Raw genomic sequence first — 13,896 nt, 5'->3', positions numbered from 1 at the left:
TCAACTCTTACATAGCTCAAAAGAAGCTAGAACTAACTCAATTACTTAAGGGGAATTTGCAAACAGATTAAGACCCTAATTCTCTGAGGTTCTCTTCTCTCCAGGTTTTAACCTCTTACTTTCCAATCTCCCTGAGAGTTCCAAACTCCAGCCTGTTTCCTCATCCCTGAAAGACTACCACTTTCTGTTTGGAATCTGCTCCACCAGTTGACAGAAAACTGAAAAATTCTCTGTGGAAAAAAAGCCAAAATAAACATGAACTCTTCCTGTATGAATCCCTTCCTTCAAGGATCAAAATTCCCCAAGATCCTCCAAAATTTTAAAGAGAGAAAGAGAGAGACTGACAGAAAGAGAGAGACCAAGAAACAAACACTTAACTATAGAGAATTAACTGATGGTTACCTGAGGGGAGGTGGATGCAGGGAGGGGTCAAATAGGTGACGGGGATTAAGGAGGGCACTTGTGATGAATCACTACATTCTACACCTGCAACTAATATTACACTATATGTTAACTAACTGGAATTTAAATAAAAACGGGGGAAAAAAGATCCTCCCTACATTGATTGCATTTCAGTACCTAAAGACAATTTTTTAATACTTTCTTCAGATTTCAGAAATATTATTTAGGACCACCAAACTGTGGGAGGTTTGCCTACTGAATTGATTCTACGTAGCTTTCTAAAATTTACATCAAAAAAACGATTTCTCTGCTTCCTTAGAGAAAGTGTGCTTCCAACAAATATGGCTGCTCTGACTCCTAAAAACTGAGAACAAACTGAGGGTTTATGGGGGGTGGGAGGAAGGGGTGGGTGGGTGATGGGTACTGAGGGCACCTGTTGGGATGAGCACTGGGTGTTGTATGGAAACCAATTTGACAATAAATTTCATAATAAAAAATTTAAAAAAAGAAATCAAACCAATTCTCTTACACATTAAAAAAAAAAGAAAAACAAATATGGCTGCTCTGTATAATTATTTAAGCCATATCTCCTTTGCCTTCCAGAAACAAACTGAATCGAGGTAGAGATTTTTCTGCTAACAAAGTGGTCCTTAATTTCCTTTACAACTATTATAAACAGGGAACATTGCTCTTGGATTTACGATGAGTCCCTGGTTATCAATCAGGAAGTGTATTATTTTGCTAGCATTTTCTGAGGTACTCTATTTCTAGATCCCTAAACATTCTATCTCCTTGTCTCATCTCACTTCCATGCAGTTTCTGTCAATTTCAGCTCTTATCAGTCTTATTACTGAACTAAGTGTTATAAATCAGGGGCATTATTTTTGAATTTTGTATTTTTGCATTATATTTTGCATTTTGAGGTGAGCTATTCACATTCAGAAATTATTATTCACATTATTAGTACTTTCAGGAATATATGCCTTCCTGGTCCAGGTCTAGACACTCTCTCTTCCTTTTTCCACACAACTTCTATACAGTCTTGATGACTTTGGCAATCCTTTCCTATAAATTTGAAATAGACTATTTGTTGCAAACGTTCACTAAAAGAGGATTTTCAAGTTTCATTTCTCTATATCCGTTTGTCTTTGATATTTTATAAAAGAAGAAGGAGAATAAAAAAAAGGTATGCTGATCGTGCATTCATATCAGAATCTTCTTACAGGCTTACTATTCCTCAATAACAAATTTTATCTTAGAATGCATACCAGTCACCTAATAATACCTCTCATCTCTAAATCCACCCTTCTAGGCACTGACTCTGAGGCTGGGATTTGCCAACTTTGCCTCACAAGCTCCTCTGTCTACTGGGGGCACCTGAAAGATACTGGGGAAAAGGAGATAAGAAGAAGTGTTTCTTGCTGTTCTATACACAGTTCCTAACCAGAGAAAATAGGTCCCAGCCTCCAGTTGTTATTGGCATTCCCAGAAACAGCCTCACTGCCGTTCTTCATATATACCAGCAACAGCCATGTGATGTTCTTACTCCTCAGATGTTTGAGCTCCGGTATCTCAAGACCCATCTTCTCAGATCCTGAGTTCTAATATCCCCAGCCCACTATCTTTTGTATCCCCAGCCTACAGAGTATAGACTTCTTTCTGTAGTTATTATTTTTGGTTACATCAGTATTTCCTCTTTTTTTTTCATTTTCAAACATGTATGTAAACAATAACCCATATTAAATTCTACCTTGTAAAACGACTCATAAGTTCTTGTTTCCTGATTAAGCCCTAACTAAACTCTGATGCTTACTCAACCTCTGTTCAAAAACATTATTTCTAGTACCAAAAGCTATCACACTTATATAGTACCTTAAATTTTATATTTTAAAATGATAAATTCTGGAAAATAAAATCACAATTTTATAATAACACATATTTATTACTTTTAAAATTAGAGCATGACATTAAAGAATTTCTAAAAGTCACAATGTGAATGTGCAAAAACAACAAATGTTAACACTTTGATGTATTTACATCTTGCTCTCTTCTATTCAGATTGTACTTGTTATCCTATTAGAACCTATTCTCAAAGTAATAAATAAATTATTAAAAACATACTGCATGCATTATGTTTTTAGAAAATTCACAACCCAGGTTACCTTTCAGGTACAGAAGAAAAGATATTAAAGTTGTCAGTATTTTAAGAAATAGTTATATTCTCAGAATTATATATTATATTATATATGATAAAGCAAACTTATTTTTGGCAGGAAAACATGTTAATAGCATATTTTATACTATAAACCAAAATGAAAAAAAGCCTTCATCCACAATCTATAAAAATTATGAATAAATTTAGTAAGGCCAACTACTCACCCCCTATTACTGACAATTGCCTTTTTCAAGTGAATATAATTTACAGGAAAGATACCCTGTAAAAGAGAAAAGATTTCCCATTAGAAAAAGCAATTTCTGATTAACATCACATATATACTAAAATAGCAGCCAGATTTCAGCATGGAAATCAACAATACAGTAGAACTCTTAATGTAGCAACCACTTTGCATATTAAGAATGCAAAATTGCACAAACTATACACATTAGATAGGAATTTCACTGTCATTTGCACTCAGAGTCTATCTTCAGGTGAAAACTGTGATCTTAAGCAACAACCAAAAAGATTATTTTAAGTTACAGATTGGAAATATTCCACCTAATCACTCTCAGGATATAGACTTATATACAAAGCTTGGCATGTATCTACAAAACTATCCCCTAACCAACAACTTATACATTACCCAGCTCTGAGCTAGAGAAACAATTCTCGGACTCTGACAAACATTTATATTCACCAGAATGAACCAATTTGGAAGTTTCCATAAATATTTCTCTTTTTATTCTTTCTAAATAGTTTCCATCTTGATATTTGCCATAATTTGATTTCAATTCCTAAGGTACAAAAAGATGTATTGTTTTAAAAAAAAATGAAGTTTTGCAATCAGTGTTTCGTTATTTTTCCCTGATGTATGAATCCCTTCAAATACAACACAAATGGTCTCAATTCTTTTATATATACTCTTTGGCCCACATCACTACCAAAAATAAATCTATACCACACAAGGCCATCAGCAACTACACTGCAGTAATTCATTTTATAGTTTTCAGTATACAGATATTTCACCTCCTTGGTTAAATTTATTCCTAACCATCTGCTTGTTTTCAATCCTATTTTTTTTTAATTTTTTTTCAACGTTTATTTATTTTTGGGACAGAGAGAGACAGAGCATGAACGGGGGAGGGGCAGAGAGAGAGGGAGACACAGAATCGGAAACAGGCTCCAGGCTCTGAGCCATCAGCCCAGAGCCCGACGCGGGGCTCGAACTCCCGGACCACGAGATCGTGACCTGGCTGAAGTCGGACGCTCAACCGACTGCGCCACCCAGGCGCCCCTTTCAATCCTATTTTGAATAGCACTGTTGCCTGCATTTCTTTTTCAAATATTTCATTGTTAGAGAGTAAGAAACACAACTAAATTCTGTGTGTTAATTTTATATCCTGCAATTTTACTGAATTTGCTGATTAGTTTCAGCAGGTTTTTGGTGGAGTCTTTAGGATTTTCTACATATATCAAATCATCTGCAAACAAATACAATTTTACTTCTTCCTTTCTGATTTAGATGCCTTCTGTTTCCTTTTCTCACCTGACTGCTCTGGCTAGGACTTCCAGTACTATGTTGGCCAGGAGTGGTGAAAATGAGGATTCTTGTCTTGTTTCTCATCTTAGAGGAAAAACTTTCATTTCAAACCCATTTACCATTGAGTATGACATCAGCTGTGGGTTTGTCATATGATGGCCTTTTTTATGTTGAGATATGTTCCTTATAAACCCACTTTTCTGAGAATTCTATTCATGAAAGGATTTTGTATTTTGTCAAAATGGTTTTTTCTGCACCTACTGAAATGATTACATGATTTTTATCTTTCATTCTATCAATGAGGTGTATCACATTAATTAGTTTGATAATGTTGAACCATCCTTTCATTCCTTGGATAAATCCCATTTTATCATGGCATAAAAGCCTTTAAATGTACTATTAAATTTGGATTGTTAAAATTTTTTGAGAATTTTTGCATCTGTATTCATCAGGGATACTGTCTTTGGTTTTGTTTTTCATTTAGCATTCTTATCTGGCTTGGGTATCAGGGTATTACTGGCCTAATGAACTGAGCCTGGAAGTGTTTCCTCCTCTTCAATTTTCTGCAAGAGTTAGAGAAGAATTGGTATTAATTTTTTAAAGTTTGGTAGAATTCACCAGTAAAGTCATCAGGTCCTGAACTTTCTTTGTTGGAAGAATCTGATTGCTGATGCAATCTCCTTACTCATTACTGGATCATTAATATTTTTTTTTATTTTTTCCTGATTTATCCTTAGTAGGTTACATGTTTCTAGGAATTCATCCATTTCCTCTATATTATCCAATTTGTTGGCAAATAATTGTTCATGGCATTCTCTTATAATCCCTTGTATTTCTGTGGTACCATTTTTTTTTTTTTTTTTTTTTTTTTTTGGTGAGAGAGAGAGAGGGCAAGCAAGGGAGGGCAGAGGGGTAGAGGGGGAGAATCTTTAAAGTTTTTAAAATATTTATTTATTTGGGGGAGCACACAAGCGGGGGAGGGGCAGAGAGAGGATCTAAAGCAGGTTCTGTGCTGACAGGCCAACAGCAGCAAGCCTAATGCAGGACTCAAACTAATGAACCCGCAAGATCATGACCTGAGCCGAAGTGGCTCAAATGACTGAGCCACCCAAGTGCCCCAAGGGAGAGAGAATTTTTTTTTAATGTTTTATTTTTGAGACAGAGAGAGAAAGAGGTGGGAGTGTGAGCAGGGGAGGGGCTGAGAGAGAGGGAGACACAGAATCCAAAGCAGGCTCCAGGCTTGGAGCTGTCAGTACAAAACCTGAATCGAAGCTCAAACCACGAACTGCAAGATCATGACCTGAGCCAAAGTCAGACACTCAACCAACTAAGCCACCCAGGCACCCCAAGAGAAAATGTTAGGCAGGCTCCACACCCAGTGCAGAGCCCCACGTGGGTCTCTATCTCAGGACCATGCAATCATGACCTGAACCAAAATTCAAGAGTCAGACGTTTAACCAACTAAGCCACCCTTCTGTGGTATCATTTTTAATGCTTCCTATTTTATGTCTCATTTTGAGTCTTTCCTTTTTTTCCCTTTAATCTAAGCGTTTGTCAATTTTGTTTATCTTTAAAAAAAAAAAAAAGACAGCTCTCAGTTTTGTTAATCCTTTTTTTTTTTTTTAGTATTTATTTATTTTTGACAGAGAGAGAGACAGAGTGTGAGCAGGGGAGTGGCAGAGAGAGAGGGAGACACAGAATCCGAAGCAGGCTCCAGGCTCTGAGCCATCAGCCCAGAGCCTGATGTGGGGCTCAAACTCACAGACCGCAAGATCATGACCTGAGCCTAAGTGAGACGCCCAACCGACTGAGCCACCCAGGCGCCCCTGTTAATCCTTTTATAGTTTTCTGGTCTCTATTTCACTTTTCCAACTCTGATCTTTATTTCCTTCCATCTGCTGAATTTGAGCATAGTTGGTTCTTTTTCTAGTTCACTGAGGTGTAAAGTTGGGTTATTTGACATTTTTTCTTTTTTTTTTTTTTTTTTTTATTTTTTTTTTTTCAACGTTTATTTATTTTTGAGACAGAGAGAGACAGAGCACGAACGGGGGAGGGGCAGAGAGAAAGGGAGACACAGAATCGGAAACAGGCTCCAGGCTCTGAGCCATCAGCCCAGAGCCTGACGCGGGGCTCGAACTCCCGGACCGCGAGATCGTGACCTGGCTGAAGTCGGACGCTTAACTGACTGCACCACCCAGGCGCCCCAACATTTTCTTTTTTCTTATTGTAAGGCATTGATTATTATAAAATGGTCTCTTAACACTGGAGCAACCCATAGGCTTTGGTATGCTGTTTCCATTTTCATTTGTATCATGATATTTTTTAATTTCCTTTTTGATTTTCTGACCCACTGCTTGTTCAGAACTGTGTTGTTTAATTTGCACATATTTGTGAATTTTCCAGTTTTCTTCCCATTATTGATTTCTACTTTTATACCATTGTGGTATGAAAAGATACATAGTATAATTTCAATCTTCTTAAATTTGCTAAGTCTTGTTATGTGGCCTATCATATGATCTATTCTGAAGAATGTTCCATCTTCAGTTGAGAAGAATGTATATCCTGATGCTGGTGAATGAAGTGTTGTATCTATGTCTGTGAGATACATTTGGTCTAAAGTTCAGTTCAAGTCAAGTGTTTCCTTGTTGATTTTGTCTGAATAATCTATTGCTGAAACGGAAGTAATGAAGTGTCCTTTTACTATTGTATTATCATCTAATTTTCCCTTCAAATCTGTATCTGTTTAATATATTTATTACATACTAATATATTAGTTTTTGATGCACCTATAGATATGATTGCTATATCTTCCTGATGAGCTGATTCCTTTATCATTATACAATGACCTTCTTGGTCTCTAGTCAACAATTTTTATCTTAAAGTCTATTTTACCTGGAGTAAATATAACTACCTATGCTCTCTTCTGGTTTTCACTTGCACAAAATATCATTTCCTATCCCTTTACTTTCAACTTATGTATGTCCCTAAAGGTGAAGTAAGTCTCTTAAAGGTGGTATGTAATTAATAGGGCCTTGTCTTTTAATCATTCTAGCTACTTTAGGCCTGTTGATTAGGGAATTCAATTCATTCACATTTAGAGTAATTATTGATAGGTAAAGAATTACCATCTTGTTGTTTCCAGTTGTTCTATAGCTGCCTTGTTCCTTTTTTCATCTCTTGGCTGCCTTCCTTTATGAACTGATGATTCTCCATGGTGGTATGCTTTGATTCCCATACCTGTATCTTCTGTGATTCTACTATAGGTTTTTGCTTTGTGGTTATCATGGTATTTATGTAACACAACTTGTAACAGTCTATTTTAAGCCAGTAACAACTTAATTTTGATCATATACAAAAACTCTACTCTTTTACTCTCCCCTGCTCTTACTGTTTTCGATGTCACAATTTACCTATACTTTGAATTATTAGAGCTATAGTTTTTTAAACACTCTCATCTTTTAACACTAGAGCTAATATATCACCATATTATAGTATTAGAGTATTTTGAATTTGAGTATATACTTACCTTTACCAGAGTTTTATATTTTCATTTTTTCATGTTACTAATTAGGATCCTTTCATTTCAGCTTGAAGAACTCCTTTCAGCATTGTTTGTAAGGCAGGTCTAGTGATGATAAATTCCCTCAGCTTTTGTTTAGCTGGGAAGTTTATATCTCTCTTTAATTTCTGAAGGACAGCTCTGCTAGGTAAAGTATTCTTGGTTGGTGTGGTTCTTTTTTCTTTCACCACTTGGAATAATTATCTCTCTCTCTTCTGGCCTGTAATATTTCTGCTGAGAAATCCACTGACAGCCTAATCAGGGGTGGGAGTACTTTGTAAGTTACAAATTTTGTTTCTCTTGCTGCTTTTAAGGTCTCTCCTTGTCTGTAACTTTGACAGTTTTATTATAATGTCTCTTAGAAGGGATTTCTTCACGTTCAGTTTATCTGGTGGCCTATTAACTTCATGAACTTGGATGTCCGAATTTCTCCCTAGATTTGGGAAGTTATCAGCCATGAATATGCTTTCTGCCTTCTTCTTCTTCTTCTTCTTCTTCTTCTTCTTCTTCTTCTTCTTCTTCTTCTTCTTTTAGAACTTCAATGATTCACAAATTGGTCCTACTGATAGCTGCCAATGATCATAAAGGCTTTCTTCACTCTTCCTCATTTTTTTTCTTCTTTTCTAGTCAGTTCTCCTCTGACTGGATAATTTTAAAGTTCCTATCTTTAATTTCACTTATTTTTTTCTTCTGCTTCATCAAGCCTGCTGTTGATGTGCTCTACTGCATTTTTTTTACCATTTCATTCATTGAATACTTCAACCCCAGAATTTCTGTTTGGTTCTTCTTCATTATTTCTAATTCTTTGATAAATTTTTCATTTTGTTAATGTATTATTTTCCTGATTTAAATGAACTGTCTCTCTGGGTTTTCTTTAGCTCATCAAATTTCCTTAATACAGCTCTTTGAATTCTTTATCAGAAAAATTGTACATCTCCATGTCTTTGGATTCAGTTACTGGAAAAAATTTTATGATCCTTTCGTGGTGTTTATTTCCTTGGTTTTTCATGTTTCTTGGAAGTTTTGTGTTATGGTGTTCACATTTGAAGTAGCAGTCACCCCCTCCAGTCTTTACTAATTCCCACCAGGGTAGAAATACCTTCCAATGTCCCTCCTAGAGACTCTGCAAAATTCTCAGACCTTCCACGAACCTGCTCCAAGCTTCTTGCTCACTTTTGTGGCAGAATTCTTCAGCACGTATGCCTTTATTGATCCTATAATGCACCAGGTTGAGTGCTGACAGCCTCTCTCATGTTTTCCCAAGAGTGGCACTAAAGCTCAAGTTTGTGGTCTCTGGACTACAGATTCTGTGTGCTTTCTGTATATACTCATGAGCAGTGTTCCAAAGCTGGCTCTTGCCACCACCTTAAAGAGTATGCACAGTAAGCCAGCTACAGTGTGGGGGGGTATGTGTAGGTGAGGCACACAAAGCACTGAGGATGTCTATGGGCCTATGGGGGAATCCGGAGTGGGGGGCTTTCCCAGAAGTTAATGGGTGGGCTTCTTGATAGAGTCTACTGCACAGTAGGCTCTGCGTCTGTTTAATGCCACCCAAAAATTCTACGTGCCACTTTCCCAAACTCTTTCCACCTCTCAATCATGGAACTCCCAATTTAGGACTCTGAATATGGCAAGACAGAAATGAGCCTCTCTGGCAGCATCTACGAAGCTGGAAAAGCTGGATGCTCACTTTCATGCTCTCTCTTGCCCTCAGGGAGAAATCATGGGTCTAAAAAGATCTCCTTTGGTCTTTATCTATTGCTACCTTTTGGTAAAGTTGACGCAGGTAAAGTGAAATTATTCCTATTACCCACTCCAATGTCAAACTCTTATTTTCTGCTCCAAAAGAGTGCTGGGTCTTCACCTATAGAAACCTATACATCAACAAATGTTTCCTCATCCAATGGTTACCCAAGGGTAACCAAGGGTCTGAAGAACCCAAGGGCCTTCAGAAGCTCCCAGATGACAACACAGTCACCTCACGGTACACAGCTGACTGAGGTCTGTATATTACTCAATGCACAGTTGGGTGAGACTTCTCTGGGTCCCCTGTGTACAGAATATTTGTTGTTGAGGGTGAGGACAAAAACTAGGGACATCTTATAGCACCATGATGCTGACATCAAGTCTACCAGTAATGCATTTTATATTTCAGCCCATAATAAAAGATAACCTATACCAACAGGAAATCCTAATACAGGAAAATATGGACTTAAAACGGATAAAACACATAACTGCATGTAACCAAAACTAAATGATGACAGCCCATTATCTATAAAGGAAGAATAATAAAAAGTTAAAAAGATACAGGATTAGCATGTGCTTCCAGGAAGATGAATAAGACATAGTTTTCACCATTCCTCCTAAGTACAATGAAAAACTCCGGGCATTATAAATATAACAGAGACATATATGTAATATATATGTAAGTATATAGATATTTCACACATATAACATGTATAACATATACAAAGCATATGATATATATCATATATTAAAAACTCTAGACATAAATACATCTTATAAAAACAAGAAGAGTCTGAAAAGTAGAGGGGAAAGGTGGACCAACTAGGGACCTTGGGATGCAAGAAAGAATACAGTGGTGAATTCCCTAGATTTTCTTTTACCTTATACATCTGCTATTTGAATCTGATAAAGCTAGAAACCTAGAAACACCAATAGGCACAGACAAAAAAAAGAATGTTCTCTCTAGTCTTAAGAACCAGGAAAGAGTCAGCATGTCAACAAAGAAAACTTTTCAATAATAACTACTACATTGCTTCCAAACATCAACCCTCTCCCCCAAAAAAGCTGTGGCCCAACTCCCACCCACACAAGGAAGGTCAACTGGAAAGAATGGACTTCTACCTTTATTGGGCTATAATAACACACCTGGACCTTGCAATGGAATAGTGTCTGAGAAGGCCAAGTTAGGAGTCAAGACTTTCTACCCAAGTGGGCAATAACAAGCCCCCACCACTCAGTGGCAGTAAGCCCACCTGAACTTCTGCCCCTAATCAGCATTAATGAGACTCCTCCATCATTCCACTGTGGTGTCCAAAGAGGCCTAAGACAGAGTAGGAGCTTTCACCACTGCTAAGCAGTAACAAGACTACCACCCTCCTCCTGGTGTCATCAGAGACCACATGGGGAACAGAAGGCAATGCTTTCCAGCCACTAAATAATCAGTGGAAGACTACTAGGAAGGTACAATTCCTACACCTAATCAACAATAACAGGAGTGTGCACCCTTCAGTGTCAATGGAGGCTGAGTGGGTAACATGGCCCTCAGCCCCCACTTAGCAATAATGAGGCAAACCCTCTCCTTCTCCTACAGCAGCATTGTCAAGAAAAGCCAAATAAAATAAAAGGCTTAAATAAGAAGCAATATCTCATAACATAATGCCCAAAGTTCCAGGTCCATACCAAGAACCAGGAAGATCTGAAATTGAATGGGAAAAAAAAGCAATACATGCCAACACAAAGAAAACAAAGATATTAGAATTATCTGAAAATATCTTAAAGGAGCCATCATAAAAATGTTTCAGTGAGCAATTACAAATATGCATGAAACCGATGGGAAGAAAAAAACTACAGAGTCTCAGCAAAGAAACAAAAACATTTCAACAAAGAAACAAAAATGTTGAATGGTCTAAACAGTAGAATGGAGGAGGCATGGGAAAGAAGCAGTGAGCCATAGTCAGAAAAATTTGAAATAACACTTGGAATGTGATATTATGATGTAATAAGAAATATATATTTCTTCATCTCCAGTCCCTAACACAAAAGTTTCTAAAACTCTTTGAAGGATAGAAGCATCTTTTGTTATTCATGATGAGTCCCTTTCAACCCTACTGGGGATTATACTAATGAGGTGACCCTTGGTGGGCCCCCAGATAGCTTCAGAATGGGAGATGCCAGAGGAATCATGCAATTAGAGGGTCGGTACTTTCAGCTCCACTCTCCAACCCACAGGGAGGAAAGAGGAGCTGGAGACTGAGCTAATCACCAAGGGCCAGTGATGTCATACATCATGCCTTCATAATGGAATTCTGATAAAAACAAACAATAGGGTTTAGAGAGCTTCCAGGCTAATGAACACATCAAGTTACTATGTCAAGAAGGACATAGAAGCTCCATGTCCCAGTCTACATACCTTGCCGTAAGCATCTTTTCTATTTGGCTGTTCCTAAGTTGGATCCTTTATAATAAACTGATAATAGTAATTAAGTTGTCTTCCTGAGTTCTGTGAGCTGTTCTAGCAAATAATTAAACATGAGAAGGGGATCATAGGAACCCTCAATTTATACTAGTTGATCAGAAGTATAGAAGTCTAGGACTTGAGATTGGCATCTGAAGTGAAGATGGTCTTGTGGGACTGAGCACTTAACATGTGGGATCTGACCCAGAGTTAGTGCCAGAAATGGACTGAATTTTGGACACCCAGCGGGTATCCAGACATCTGTAGAATTGGTTGTTGGTGTGGAAAACCCTGCAACTTTTTATTTTAGAAGTGTTGGGAGACTAAACAATAAAGAGAAAACAGACTTAAAAAAAAAAAAAGAGACTCAGGGACCTGTATGACTATGGCAAAAACAAAACAGAATCTAACATTCTTATTATCAGGTCCTAGGAGGAGAGAAGAAAGAAAAAAGGCAAGGCTTAGAATGTACATGAACAGAACAAATCCTAGTGACAATATGAAGCAATAAGAACTCTCACCCATTGCTGGTGAGAATGCAAAATGGTACAGCCACGTTGGAAGACAGTCTGGAAGTTTCTTATAAAATTAATATACTCTTACCATACAATCTAACAACTGCATGCATTGGTAATTACCCAGTGAATTGAAAACTTATGTCCACACAAAAACCTGTACACAAATGTTTATAGCTGCTTAATTTGTAAATGCCCAAACTTGGAAGCAATCAAGATATCCTTCAATAGGTGAATGAAGAAACAACCTATACTCTATCCAGACAATAGAATATTATTCAGCAATACAAAGAAATGAGCTACTGGGGTGCCTGGCTGGCTCAGTTAGTGAAGTGTGTAACTCTTGATCTCAGGGCTGTGGGTTCAAGCTCCATGTGGGTGTGGAGACCACTTAAAAAAAATAACACCTTTAAAAAAATCAAAAATAAATAAATGACCTATCAAGCCACCAGAAGACATGGAGGAATCTTAACTGCATGTTGCACAAAGAAGTCAATCTGAAAAGTCTACAGTCTATATGATCCTAAGTAACATTCTTTAAGAGGCAAATTATAGAGGCAGTAAAAAGATCAGTGGTTGCCAAAAGTCCTGGAGGATAAGAAAAGGGATGAATAGATGGGTATTTTTAAGGCAATGAAACTATTCTTATGAGACTGTAATGATAGATACATGACATTATGCATTTGTCAAAACCATAAAACACAAAGAGTGAACCTTGATGTAAACTATAAATAATATTAGGAGTGTATAAATACTGGTTCATTAAATGTAATAAATGTACCACACTAATGCAGAATGTGAATAAGAGGAGAAGCTGAAAGAGGAAGGAGGGCCCCATGTACTTTCTGTACAATTCTTCTGTAAACCTAAAACTGTTCTAAAAAATAAAGTCTAATAAAACTTAAAATTTTTAAAAATGACAGAAAACTTCCCAAATTTAGCAAAAGACAAAACCTCCATATTGAAGAAGCTGACCAAACCCCAAACAGAATAAACCAAAAGAAACACATACCAAGACACAACATACTTACATTTCTGAATACTATAGGGAAAAGAAAAGAAAAGAAAAGAAAAGAAAAGAAAAGAAAAGAAAAGAAAAGAAAAGAAAAGAAAAGAAGAGAAGAGAAGAGAAGAGAAGAGAAGAGAAAAGAAAAGAAAAGAAAAGAAAAGAAAAGAAAAGAAAAGAAAAGAAAAGAAAAGAAAAAAGTAGCAAGAGGGAAACAATACCTAACCTCAAGTGGAAAAAAAATTCAAATGACAGTGAGTTTTTCACTAAAACGAGAGAGGATGAGCATCACTACTCACAGTAGCCAAACATGGAAACAATTCAAATCTCCATCAACTGATAAGCAGACAAACATACTGTGGTATAGTCATAAAATGGAATGTTATTCGGACATAAAAGCAATTAAGTACAAATATATGTCACATCAATAAATAATCTTGAAAACATCATACTGAGTAACAGAAGTCAGACACAAAAGGCCACGAAAGTATCCAGAATAGGCAAACCCACAAAGA

At 36.8% G+C, this 13,896-nt stretch overlaps 1 protein-coding gene across 13 annotated transcripts in view; it reads right to left on the bottom strand.

The window, feature by feature from the left end:
• Window positions 1-13,896, bottom strand: part of DOCK3 (dedicator of cytokinesis 3) — a 598,286-nt gene that overhangs the window by 409,792 nt on the left and 174,598 nt on the right. For all 13 annotated transcript variants that reach the window (XM_043587437.1, XM_043587445.1, XM_043587439.1 and 10 more), the window contains one exon: window positions 2,782-2,837. In XM_043587437.1, the coding sequence (XP_043443372.1) occupies window positions 2,782-2,837 (56 nt within the window). The remainder of the gene's footprint in view (window positions 1-2,781; window positions 2,838-13,896) is intronic.

This window comes from Prionailurus bengalensis, chromosome A2, assembly GCF_016509475.1.
Source record: "Prionailurus bengalensis isolate Pbe53 chromosome A2, Fcat_Pben_1.1_paternal_pri, whole genome shotgun sequence".
In the NCBI taxonomy this organism is placed as follows: Eukaryota; Metazoa; Chordata; class Mammalia; order Carnivora; family Felidae; genus Prionailurus; species Prionailurus bengalensis.
Note: the sequence above shows the minus strand (reverse complement) of the source record. Positions and strands in the feature narration are given on the sequence as shown.